The sequence below is a fragment of the Rhipicephalus microplus genome, chromosome X (genome assembly GCF_043290135.1).
Source record: "Rhipicephalus microplus isolate Deutch F79 chromosome X, USDA_Rmic, whole genome shotgun sequence".
NCBI classification, from domain to species: domain Eukaryota; kingdom Metazoa; phylum Arthropoda; class Arachnida; order Ixodida; family Ixodidae; genus Rhipicephalus; species Rhipicephalus microplus.
Genome location: NC_134710.1, coordinates 223,988,630 through 224,002,108, shown reverse-complemented (window position 1 = coordinate 224,002,108; position 13,479 = coordinate 223,988,630). Strand labels below are relative to the sequence as shown.

The following is a 13,479-nucleotide window of genomic DNA, read 5'->3' as shown; positions in this document are numbered from 1 at the left end:
GGGCGTTGTCAGAAGTCGGAGAGATCCCGAGTTTCGCAAAACTTGGCCGATCCTGCTTAGCACCCTGGAAAGAAGGTGTCATCAGCATCGTCTCGGACGCGCCGTGTTGGGAGGTGTGGTGGTATTTCATGCCTCTGCGGGGCGGGGCGCCCGTTGCTATTGACATCTGTCTAGAGCACCCCCGAACACCCACCAACCACCCGCACCACGCATTTTGTCGCCTACAGAGAGGTACGGGCACGAGTTGTAACAATGTCTGCGGTCGTGTGCTGGTTTGAACTTGTTTAGGATCGGTAACCGACGTGGCCATGCCACAGTGATTTCTGAATAGCAAAAACACCTGCTTTGCATCTTCAGTCTGCAAACAAGCAAATAACGTCTCTCTTCGCTGTTCCCGTCAACGATGAATGGCGAAGGGCCTGGGAGCGTGCGATTCCTTGTACTGACAAGTCACTGGAGAACAATTGCATTATGTGCAAGACTCATTTAGATGAGAGATTGATCGTCTGTCTGTGGTAGTCCCCCACAGTCGCCTAAGTGAACGGGATTCCCACAATATTTTCAAATGTGCCTGTCTCAAAGAAGCTGCCTCTTCGAAGAAAGACGGTGTCATACCATAGAAGTGCGACTTCTAAGCGAATACGTAATGATTGACTCTATTAAGGAGGAACTGCACAATGCTGAAGCGGATGTTCCACAAGTTCGATTAACTGTAACGGTGGCTACAATATCTTGAAAGGCAAGATGGAAGATGACCCTCCTAGTAAGTAGTGGGCGAAACAAGTCATCCCAAACGACATGGACGCTGTAGTATTCTCAATGTGTGCGTTAAGTGTTGAAATTGTGATTTGAAAAGTTATTCTTGTGTTCAAGTAATGTTTCAACCCTTCATTACATGGCACATGTTCAGTGGCGCTCAATATGACTTTGCAACACCTAAGCCGTGGTTGAAGGTGCCCCAGCCTACGCTGTAACAATGACAGAAGTAAAATTTGTTTTGCAAATATTAGCTCTACAAACATTTCTCACATCAGTGATCATTTTCTGTGTCGACGCCACCGTGCAGTGCTGACAGCCCTTTGGCCACAAGTAGGATGTTGCAACTCATATTGGGCGCGACTGTACAAGGTGTTCTTGTAAAGAAAGAGGGTGTTGACAGCATTACTCATGTTAAGAGCCTCCTGTTCAAAATGGATGCTATGAATCCTTGCAAAGGGTTTGAGACAGAAACAAGAACACAAAGTGCACAAATAAAAACAAAACACACTTTTTGAAGGAAAACTGCACAGCCTGGCGTGTTGTGGGACAGTCCAGAATTGAACCCGATGCTTGCAATGCGGATTCGTAGGCAAAATACAAATGAGATTTGGTATAATTAAGCGTACAAAAGCAAGACAGTCAAGAGCTAACCTAACACAAAACAAAACACGAACAAAAGCGCAGCATTGCAAATTGAGCGATTAGTATGAAAGGTGCAACAGGACAATGAAGCCATAACTAGCTCTGTTTTTGAAGAAAAGTTGGAAGCCTGCCAAAAACAGCAGCAAGTGTGCATGTGTGTGAATGCTTTGAAGCATTGAAAAGGAGAAAAACAAATGGAAAGATATTTGAACAAGAGTGGATGCTTGAGCACATCCTGATGCATTCCCGTTCCACTATAAGAGTGTGTCAAAATAAATGTCCTTTTAAAGTTTGTGAGAAACACACTTTGCTTTTCGATGTACAAGTTACACAAAGTAAAGCATTCAAGTATGCTTGGTGATGCTTCTACAAGAATTGAGACTTCACGCAGAACACTGCGGTGTTAAAGTGAGAACTGTATGAATGTTATTTTGATGCCAAGCTCACGGCAGGTCTATCTTTCAGCGCCTTGGGGCACAAGCATTTAATATACAGGCAAGCAAGTACAAAACATCAGTTTAAAGTTTTGCGGCGAGCCGCGAGACAAGTGTCAACTAGCTTTTGTTAATTCTACGTGGTATGGCCAAATAGTTACAGCAAAAAGCGACTGCTACGCACGCGCACGTGCTAGGGAGGCATATTAAAGTCAACTGAAGTGCCGTCGCATCTGACTGAATTCTCGCTTCATCTCTAGAAGGAGAAATATCCGCCGATGCGGATATTTCTCCTTCTAACCACCATATCGAAAGCTTTCATTGCCATCGTGATCATCAGCAGCGGCGCCATTGGGCAAGGCTAGGCAAGGCCTACAGTGTTCTAGCAACGACATTTTGCCTTGGTTATCTGCTGCCAGCCTGCTGTTTTCTTTTTTTTATTTCCTTATTGAGAAATGAGTGGTAGCCGACGATAGTTTACGATAGACTTTAAGAAAAAAGTTATTGAGTATGCCGAAGCACATGGCAACTTGGCTGCACAACAGGAATTTGATGCATCGGATAAAAACTTTTGATACTAATACTAAAGGAGCCAAAAGCAGCGCATCACACCCTGCAGTAACCAAAAAAAAACCTCATTTCATGGACGGCCTGTAGTGCAAGCCGAACTGGAAAGGCCACCTGCCGAATTTGTTCAAGAGCTGCGTGCAAGGTCGCTACCCGTAACAGTGGAGTGCATCCGCGTGAAAGCTCTATTCTGGGCTCATGACGGTGCAACTCAAAAGATCGCCGTCGTGGGTGCGCCGATTTATGAAGCGGGAAGGCTTTACACTGCGGCAGTGTACTTCAGTCTTTCCGTAAATGCTGCATCAGTAACACATTGAATGGGATGGAGGATGATGAACTCTGGGACTTTACTAGTGAAAAACAGACGTTGTTCGACTAAAGTTCAGGCGAGTCTGAGTGACAGCACTTTGCAGCCTTTTAGCGTTTAACTACATAAGATTGGTGTTCAAATAAAAAGAAATGTCCCCACAGTGTAGCTGGTTGAGTCACCCATTTACTAATGTAAGGGTGCGCCATGACACTTTGTGGTTTTTAAAAATGTCTTTTTTGGAGATTCAAAGTTTGGGGGGTCGACCTATATTCCGGCTTTTACGGTAACTGCATTTATTGTAATGTGGAATAATTTTGCCTTGATGCTATCGACAGGTGCTGAGACTTCTCAGTATTAGCAAGACTTGACATCATTACAACATCCGATGTATAGCACATCCAGGATGGGACAGAGCAGAAGACACATGACACAAACGCACCGCTAACTGTTGAAATTTAGCACTGTGTTTCTGCTGTGTGTCTTCTGTTCTGTCCTGTCTTCAATTTGCTATACATAGGATACTATAGATAACCAACAAGCCCGCACTGCAATCTTAGATAGTGTACTAACCTTATGTGCCTCTTAACTGGCTTGCAAAAAAGCAGTCATGAGTATGTAGTCATGAGCAGTCATGAAAAAAGGGCCATGAATATGTACTTTTCACATTCAAGTGTTTTCAGGGCTTTCAAGAACTGGCACGAACTCTACTTTTTGTTTATTACAAATTTTACTGTACAAGATAATTTTCTGCAGATTTCAGTATCCTTTTACTGGTTTGCTCAATGTGATTCACCTCACATTTTTGGCGTATTGTACAAGCATGTACAAATGCGCACACGCACACACACACATGCATGCACCCCCCCCCCCCCAAAAAACACACATACACACCAAAAAGAGTGAGGTGTTCAACTTTCATTTTAGATTACTAAACTTTTATGAGCCCATATATATGTAAATAGACAAACTCACACATGCACACTTATAAGGAGGTCAAACCCTATCCACTATGATATTGTTACGAAAGAGAGGTGACATTTTGTCCCACAAAATGTCACATGCATGTAGCAATACAAAATTTTGGTTACACCACAGTTCAAAGCTAGGCTAGTGTGAATATCCCTAATTTACTAAGAAGCGAATAGTAATTAGTGTAAAATGAACCTAATTTGAACAGCAGCAGGGTTTGTATACCAGTAGGGCAAGTTATAAGCAGCAAATTATGTCAAGATTTAAAATTTGAGGTATTTCGTTCATTTAAGCCTGTATAAGATGTTGCAAAATTTTTTAAAAATCACAATGCATGAAATATTCATATTAAACCTGGAAGTCTGGCTTTGTGGCAGTATCCCATTTCTTTGATTATTGGCATGGCAGCCACATTGCAGTGAAACCACCTTATCAGGTGGGTTGCAAAATATGTTCATTCGTTTGTTTCTAATACTTCAAAACTTTAAAAACCTCCGATTCATGTCAAGAAAAATTTTACTACTGTAACAGCACTAGAATAGTCACACAGGCAGGTTCTAAAGGCATCTGTTAGAAATGAACTGAACAAAAGTGCATTGATTAAATTTAAGAAAATTTAAGGACCGAAAAAATCTGTGTTTTTAAGAGATTCATGGACTACTACAAACCATAAAAGTACTAATAATAATTAAAGAGATAACAGGAATGAAGCATAATAAATTGCGACTCTGACAGCCATACAGGAAAGCAGTTAACCTGGGCTTGCTCTTATAAAATCATACAAGTACGTCGGGCAAGTCAGTAACCACCTCATCTGAGTGTCCTTGTCATGTGCAGTCAGCGTGCATTGTAATTAATAAGCTAAACATCACTAGCTTGTCTAGTTACTATACTTGCTGTTACCTCTTTGGGTTCAGCTGATTAGCTGAAGAAAGCTCAATTCTACAGCAATAGTATATGCTAGAAAATCTGCAAATAACAATCTACATCAAAGATTCCACTGTCTCTAAAACCAAAATTCAAAGAAACATTTGTGCATGGAGTATATTGCCACCTGGTGTTCTGTGCCAGCGAACAAAGAGCTAGTTCTGTGCCAGTGAACGAAGAACACGAAGATGAGCAACCGGTGCCAGCGGAGACGTCCTTCTTTGTGTTTCAGATTTTGACAGTCGCGTCTCCTTGTACGTTTATTCGAGCTCCAAGCGCGTGACAACTGGTGGAGGTGCGGGCTACCCTATGCACCGAACCCCTCCCAGTACAAGAAGCTCCAGCCCCATACCGGTGGTTACGCCTGTTCACCATGCTAGCCGAAGGATTTGTAGACTGGACCTTGAGTTCCAACTTCTCTCAGAGAGCATGACGGCCCCAAGTATCCCGCTGTGCCGTCCCAAGTGGCTTCAACCCAGCCAGTATGGAAGGTGCAACGCCAATGCACTATGCGCTGTTCAAACCACGAACGCCGAATCCCTTTCATGGTGCTGTCCATGAGGATGTTGAGGATTGGCTAGTCCACTATGACTTCGTTGCCGCTCACAACATGTGGAATGACACAGACAAGCTCCGACATGTCTACTTCAGTTTGAATGACGGGGCGCGTGTTTGGTTTGAAAACCGGGAAGGTCTGTTCACGACATGGGTGGACTTCAAACGCCGGCTTCTCGAAATGTATGCAAGTCCCGATCGCCAAAAGCGAGCTGAACGTGAACTCCAGCGCCGCATGCAAATGCCAAATGAAGGCGTAGCAATGTCTGTTGAGGACATGATGCGTCTTTTTTGACGAGCTGACCCTCACATGCCGGAAGAAAAGAAGGTGCGATACCTGATGCGTGGAGTGAAGGAGCAGTTGTTCGGTGGTCTTGTACGCAGCCCCCCCCAAGACTACGTCAGAGTTTCTTGCTGAAGCCATCCTAATTGAAAGCACGCTTTGGCAACGGACAGAGACGTACGAGTGACAAGTGAACTTTGCCTCTGCTACGGACTACATGGGCGGTCTTGGGGGCCCAACGACTTCTTCCGAGAGCTAATACACTCTGTAATCCGCGAAGAACTGCAGAAGTTTTCAGTACCCTCGGCCCCCACTGTCAGTTCTTCGTCCGGCATCGTCCAAGATGAAGTTCAGCACGCACTACGAGAACCGTCCTGTCAGACAGAGCCGCGGCCCCTAAATGACTTCCCTCGCATGTCGTATGCGCAAACTCTGCTCCAGCCAGCACCACCTTTGGCTCCGCCTCCCATCGCGGCCCCTGGCATGCTTCCGCCAGACCAAACTGTGCGCCAACCTGCACCGCATTTCACTCCGCCTCATACCCCGGCCCCAGCCATGCTTCAGGCAGTCCAAGCGGGCCCGTACCTCAGCGACCGCCGACGGATTCCGCGAAAATCAGATGTGTAACGGGCCCCTGATCGACGTCCTCTTTGCTATCACTGTGACGAACCTGGGCACTTCTACCAACAGTGCACTTATTGAGAGCTGGGACTTCGAGGTTTTTCGGCCAACACCCCACTTCCTAGGTTCGGCCAGCGGCCTCCAGAAATTGTGGACTACGTTTCCCAGCAGCGTGGATTGACATCTCGGCACCACTCACGTTCTCCATCACCGCGGCGGTTCTCACCGAATCATCACACCTATTCAGGCGTGGTGCAGGGCCGGTCACCTAGCCCGCGTCGGAAAAACTAGCCACAGCGAACTTCGGGGGCAAGGCTGCTCAGACTGGTCATGCTCAAGGCCCCCTATCGACGCGGAAGAGTTTCCTTCGATATTTCTGTTCTGCTAGATGGTCACGAAGTCAGCGCTTTAGTGGACACTGGTGCGGACTATTCCATAATTAGCGAAAAATTGGCCGCTTTTCTGAAGAAAGTAACAACTCCTTGGAACCACACGCCAATTCGTACAGCTGGTGGACATATCGTCATGCCACTCGTTATGTGCACGGCAAGATCGCAAGTTTGTGGTTGTACGTTTGTTGCCAGTTTTAGCGTTCTCCAACAGTGCTCTCGAGACCTGATCATTGGCATGAATTTTCTCAGGGAGCATAGTGCTATAATTGACATTCGACGTCGTCTAGTCACTTTCGCGACCACAAACACCACAACAGCTTACGCCTACCCCAGCCACTTCAGAGTGTCTCTTCGCGTCATGGACGACGCTGTCACGTTACCACCTCGTGCAACTGTTGTGGTTCAGGTGGCGTGGGACGGAGTGATGCACGGTGAAGCAGTCGTAGAAAGCAATCACTCGCTTCTGCTGTCTCAGGGTGTCTGCGTAGCGAGAAGCCTTGTTGACCTTCGTGATGATCACTGCGACGTTTTTGTCACAAACATCAGCTACGAGCACCGGCACCTTTTTTCTGGAACTGTCATCGCCTACGCCGACCCAGTCGCCAATGTCACCGAGTGTTTTGCTTCCGAGACCATTGGCACTGCTGAAGCGCCTTTCCGCAGCACATACATCAATCCAACGCTTTCTGAAGCAAACAAGCAGCGTTTGAGTGAGCTGTTGCTGGAATTCCACACATGCTTTGCACGTTCTTCGAAGATACGTCAAACACCGATTACGAAACACCGTATTATCCCCTACGACGACACGCATCCCATACGGTAGCAGCCTTATCGTGTTTCGCCAACCGAACGGCACGCGATTCAAACGCAAATTAAGGAAATGCTTCAGGAAGGCGTGATACAGCCTTCAAGCAGCCCTTGGTTATCACCAGTCGGTCTTGTGAAAAAGAAAGATGGCACGCTTCACTTTTATGTCGACTACAGGAAGTTGAACAATGCCACAAAGAAAGGCGTGTACTCGTTGCCCAGAGTGGATGATTCTCTGGACAGGCTGCACTGCGCAAAGTATTGTTCGTCCGTCGACTTGAAGAGTGGTTATTGGCAAATAGAGGTCGATAAACATGACCGGGAAAAGACTGCTTTTGTAACGCTGGATGGCCTTAACGAATTCAAAGTGCTCCCTTTTGGCCTCTGTTCCGCTCCAGCCACATTCCAGCGAATGACGGGCATCGTCCTGGCAGACCTCAAGGGGAAAAGCTGTCTCGTCTACCTCGATGATGTCGTGTTTTCAGCAACATTTGACGAGCATCTTCGTAGCCTTCGGAATGTTCTCGAAGCCATTAGATTGGCCAATCTCACACTCAAGCCTGAGAAATGTCATTTCGGCTATGAAGAATTAAAGTTTCTTGGTCACGTCGTGAGCGCCGTTGGTGTTTGGCCTGATCCTGACAAAACTGCTGCCGTTGCCGCTTTTCCAACTTCAACTGACAAGAAAAGTCTTAGACGATTTCTGGGTCTGTGCCCGTATTACCGGCGCTTTATTGAAAATTTCTTCAACATTGCGGAGCCACTATTACGCCTCACACGTGATGACACACTATTTGTCTGGGCTGTCGAACAGCAGACTGCCTTTGCGGAACTACAGCACTGGCTCTCTTCCCCTCCCGTGCTAGGGCACTTCGATGAAGATGCTGAAACAGAAGTACGCACTGATGCCAGCAATATTGGTCTTGGAGCTATTTTGGCACAACGACAAGACGGCATTGAACGGGTAATAGCCAACGCAAGTCGCACTGTCTCGCACAGAATCTAACTATTCTACATCAGAGAAAGAATGTCTTGCGGTCATTTGGGCAATCACAAAGTTTAGGCCATATCTCTACGGAATACCATTTAAAGTGGTCTAATCATCATGCTTTGTGCTGGTTGACCAATCTATGAGACCCTTCAGGACGATTAGCACGATGGAGTCTGCGCCTACAGGAATGTGATGTCACCATCGTGTACAAGTCAGGCAAAAAGCACGAAGATGCCGACACGCTATCACGAGCACCTTTTCAATCCGCCAGTACAAGCGCAGAAGAGGACGGCATCTTCGTGGCAACTTTGAGCGGGCCGGATCTGATGTATCATCAACGAAATGACGCCAATCTAAGAATGATTATAAATCACTTAGAAGGTGGCACCACGCCCATTCCTCGTCCGATGTCGCGACCGTTGTCATCATTTTGCCTACGAAATGGCGTCTTATACAAAAAGAACACTGGTGCTGGTGACAGATTGCATCTTCTCGTCCTGCCTGAAGCCTTTCACGATGACATCTTATTAGCTTGCCATGGCGAGCCCACATCCGGCCATCTGGGCTACTCGAGAACTATGGATCAGGTGCGACAACACTACTACTGGCCTAAAATGTCTGCCTGTGTCAAATGCTACCTGAAGAGATGCCGTGAATTCCAGCGTCGCAAGACACCACCCTTAAAGCCTGCAGGCCACCCTTAAAACCTGCAGGCCATCTACAAGCGATCGATTCACCTTCTACACCGTTTGATCAAGTGGGAATGGACCTCCTAGGCCCGTTTTCTTTGTCTTCTTATGGCAACAAATGGATTATTGTCGCAACCGATTACTTAACCCGTTACGCTGAGACGAAGGCATTGCCACGAGAGACCGCAGCTGAAGTTGCCAGTTTTTTTATGCATCATATCGTGCTTCGGCATGGCGCCCCGTCATATGTCATCACTGATCGAGAGACATCATTCACAGCGAAGCTCTTGGATGATATCTTCAGGTTGAGTTATACAACCCATCGAAAGACAACTGTGTATCACCCTCAGAGTAATGATTTAACAGAAAGGCTAAACAAAACGCTAGCCGACATGATCTCTACGTACGTGGATGTGCAGCACAAAACGTGGGACGACATCCTGCCATACGTAACACTTGCGTACAACACTGCAACGCAGGAAACCACACACTTCAGGCCATTTCGGTTCGTTTATGATAGAGATGTCAGAACTATGCTAGACGCCATGATTCCGTATGAGGACATCAACGAGCTCGACCAATTAGCCTCCGACATCAATGAGTACATTCAGCACACTGAGGAAGCACGTCAACTGGCCCGTGTGCACATCAGAACTCAACAGTGCACAGATGCACAGCGGTACAACATCCACCATCGAGAAGTTAATTATGAACCTGGTGACCAAGTTTGGGTTTGGACACCCATTAGGCAGCGAGATCTCAGTGAGAAACTCTTGAGGAAGTACTTTGGACCTTACAAAGTATTGAGACGTGTGAGCGACGTCAACTACGAAGTGGTTCCAGACGGAGGCTCACCATCATCCCAGCGCAGGTTACCACGCCCAGAGACTGTACACGTCGTCCGCTTAAAACCATACTTTACGCGGTGATGCGAATTTTCTTAGTGTGCCAGTGAACTCTTTATGTGAACAGTGAATGCCGTTTATTTCCGATTGCCGGGCCCAGGATGCATTTGCTCTCGTGCGCTACTTTGTTTAATGTTTGTTTATGTTGCCTACTTCGACCCACTACTGTGCACACTTTCCTTGAGCATTGGGTCGAAGCTCTCTTGGAGGGAGGAGTCATGCCACCTGGTGTTCTTTGCCAGCGAACAGTGAGCATGTTCTGTGCCAGTGAACGAAGAAGACGAAGACGAGCAACCCGTGCCAGCGGAGACGTCCTTTTTTGTGTCTCAGATTTTGACAGTCACGTCTCCTTGTACATTTCTTCGAGTTCCTAGCGCGTGACAATAATAAAAAGGCAGTTTTGACTGAAAGTAGAAGCACCCACAGTGACAGCAATGCAACTATAACACCTGCGAATAGGTTCACAGGTTTTATGGCCAATTATAATGCAGTGGACTCTGGTGCACTAACCAAATTACCCAAGATAGTTTCTGCAGCACAGGCAAATACGAATACAACTAGTGCTCGCAACGACCCAGAACAATGACTTTCACAAAGCTGGTGTAATGAAGAGTGCACACAAAAGTGAGCAAACTCGTTCAGGTGCTTTTTACTTCTTAGATATAATACAAGATATAGCAGCAGATTTGTAGTAATCAAGATTTGGCAGCAAAGAGAGTCAGGCAAATTACATGACCCCTCAGCTCACTGAACCCTTGGAACTGTCGCAGACTAAATGCAAGGTAGGGTGCACCTATTGTTTTCTAAGACCTGTGACTGCCATTCAGGACTGATGGCTCTACGTCTTAGTGATTAAGGACAGATATATGCTGCCACCATCTTTGTCATGCACACTGAATCTTTCCCAAAATGAGCAAAACTTCTACAGTAGCGTGTGCTATAATTTTACCACAATTTGACTTTGCACAGACCACCGTGTAGAAACCACCACCGGAGCGATCGTATGATTGCTACGACAATAATCCTTGTATTTGATGTCAAAAACTTATACTGTTAAGAGTTTTTATTATTTTAGTATATTTTATTTGTTAGTGTCTTGCCAGTTCAAAAGATTTCGCATGAAATGTAGTCTATAGGTAATTTGCATTACTGTTTACACACTGCAATGGTGCATGCTGATAGATTAGTGAAAACATGTATGTGTGCAAGCTTCATCAATATGGTCATATAGATGCACTAAAGATAAAAAATTACTAAAACCGCAGCATTTTTATCGCAAACATTGGGAAGGTACATCTCGAAGTGCATGCAGCACTCAGAATTCATTCCGAGAACACATAACTTCCAAACACAAACTACAATTTTTAAACGATAACTTAAGTCGTAATGTAATTACCTTATTTTAAGGCTTGTGCAAATATTAGAATGCTTAAAATATTCGTACAAATATCACAGTATCCAAATTCACTTCCATTCCGAATTTAAATAGCTAAAAATTTCGAATAAGTGCACATTATTCTGCATGTCCCCATAAAGGTGATTTCACTACAATGAAGGAATGCTAAACCATGAAAACACCTATTTATTGGAAATACGCATTGTCGCCACGCCCGACTTCAAGGTTAAATGAACATGTCACCTGCAGATCGATTCATCATTTTTGATGTTTAAAAGCTTGTTATACCAGCTTATATGCTCCAAGTACAGTAAATATGAAAATGCAACATATTTTACAGGTTGTCCGTTTGCACTTTACCAAAAGTTAAATCCTGCTACTATTCAAAGTTGTTTCCACTTCCTTTGAACCAAAAGAATGGCATTTGCACAGACTTTGTGTTAATTTTGAAATGTGTGTGTGTGTGTGTGTGCGTATGTATGTATGTATGTATGTATGTATGTATGTATGTATGTATATATATATATATATATATATATATATATATATATATATATATATATATATATATATATATATATATATATATATATATATATATATATATATATATATATATATTGTGCAGATTAGTTAGGTCCTGACAAATATGGTCATTTTTCTTTAAACATGTGACATATACTATTCAAATTCGAATTGAAGTTATCAGACCAAGACCAAGAACACTGTTTGCTTCGAATTCACTTCAAACCTACAATTCACTGTTCACACAAGCTCACTTATTTTAGAAAAAGTTTCATAATCAAAAATTAACTTTGACTTCTTGAGATGATGTTTGCCCCAGCTCAAGAAGTACAATTGCACCACATGCCATGGATTCAATCGAAAAAAAAATGCTTTTAAAAATGACAAGGATGTCATGGATAAACTTTTCTCTTCCGAGTGTAAATCATTATGGCCTTTTATTTCTGATCCTAAGAAGTGATAGAGCAGTGGGAACAAAGTAAGATGACAGTTTTGCCGTTATGAAAGCTATATCGAAGTGAGAAAGCAAGAATAAAGAAGGTGAAAGCAATAGTAGACTACGGTCGAACTCTTTTATAAGACACATGCACCAGGGAGCAATTCTTGTCTTTAAATAAGGTGTCTCTCATAAGCAAGGCACCACGTATGCGTTTTCTTGTCAACCCATATTCGCACACTGGTGTCTTTTATACTCATTTGTCTCTTACAACAGTGCCTCTTATAAAATAGTTTGACTGTATTTCAGTAACTGCAAAACATTGGCTAGAACAGCAAATTATTTTATTATACTATAGTATACGTCTACACTGCCTACTATGGAGCAATAAACCATGTGTCTACCTTGTGGACTGTTCACTTAGTCTGCTACTGATCAGCTCAAGCTTGGCAAGCAAGTTGCCTCCTACTTCCAGTTCTTCCGCAATGTTATTTTGGCGTCATGAAGCTTTCATGATTCTTGACACAAATGAAAGGGTCTTAATGCTCTTTACGGCAATGAATTCGGCCCCCAAAGATCCACTATTGGACACACATCTCAGAGGCCATGCTTGAAGTCTGATCACGTTAGCCCTCGAATTAGATTTCATGCGGCTGCCCACCTAATGCACATGATGCATTCTCTGCATCATTCTCAAACATCTGAACATGTTCATATGTAACTTAAGGCTTGTAAAGTTTGTTAAAGTGTCCTGTTACTGTACTTTTTGTCCAGTTTCTTTTCTCGCTGGGAATGTGCTCGCGGGTTCAGTGCATCGACGCGGTCAAGTGCACCACGACGTCACAGCTCGCCATTTTTTCAAGTAACTGAATGCACTCGGCAGAAGTGAACATGTTGTCAATTAAGGTAGACACATTAGGAATATAGCTTCCCTGTACTCCAACAGTTGTGAGAGAGCAAGAACAAAGGGAGTGGAAGTGACAGTAAACTGTTTCAATGATATTCATGAGCAAGCAAGAAACTGCAAAAACACTGCCTTAAGGGGGGAGTTTACCCTGGAGGCCAAGAAGCACAACAATTTATTATATAGCATACCTCTACGTAGCCTACTGGTCTCCCAACAGTTGTAGCTTGCTTGTTCTCAGGATCCCTTTCAGTCACCAGTGTAGATGCTGTTGTTGTCTCTGTAGATCCATAGCCGACCTGCAAATGGATATCATCATCAGCAGCGGCCCGAACCCACCTACTGCAGGGCAAAGGCCTCTCCCATG

At 44.5% G+C, this 13,479-nt stretch overlaps 1 protein-coding gene across 2 annotated transcripts in view; it reads right to left on the bottom strand.

Annotated features, from left to right (window-relative positions):
- Window positions 1-13,479, bottom strand: part of LOC119187506 (putative acyl-CoA synthetase YngI) — a 173,186-nt gene that overhangs the window by 39,457 nt on the left and 120,250 nt on the right. For both annotated transcript variants that reach the window (XR_012887223.1, XM_037435640.2), the window contains exon 12: window positions 13,304-13,411. Coding sequence is in view for 1 of the 2 variants with exons in the window: in XM_037435640.2 (XP_037291537.2) it covers window positions 13,304-13,411 (108 nt within the window). In the remaining variant the exon portion in view is untranslated. The remainder of the gene's footprint in view (window positions 1-13,303; window positions 13,412-13,479) is intronic.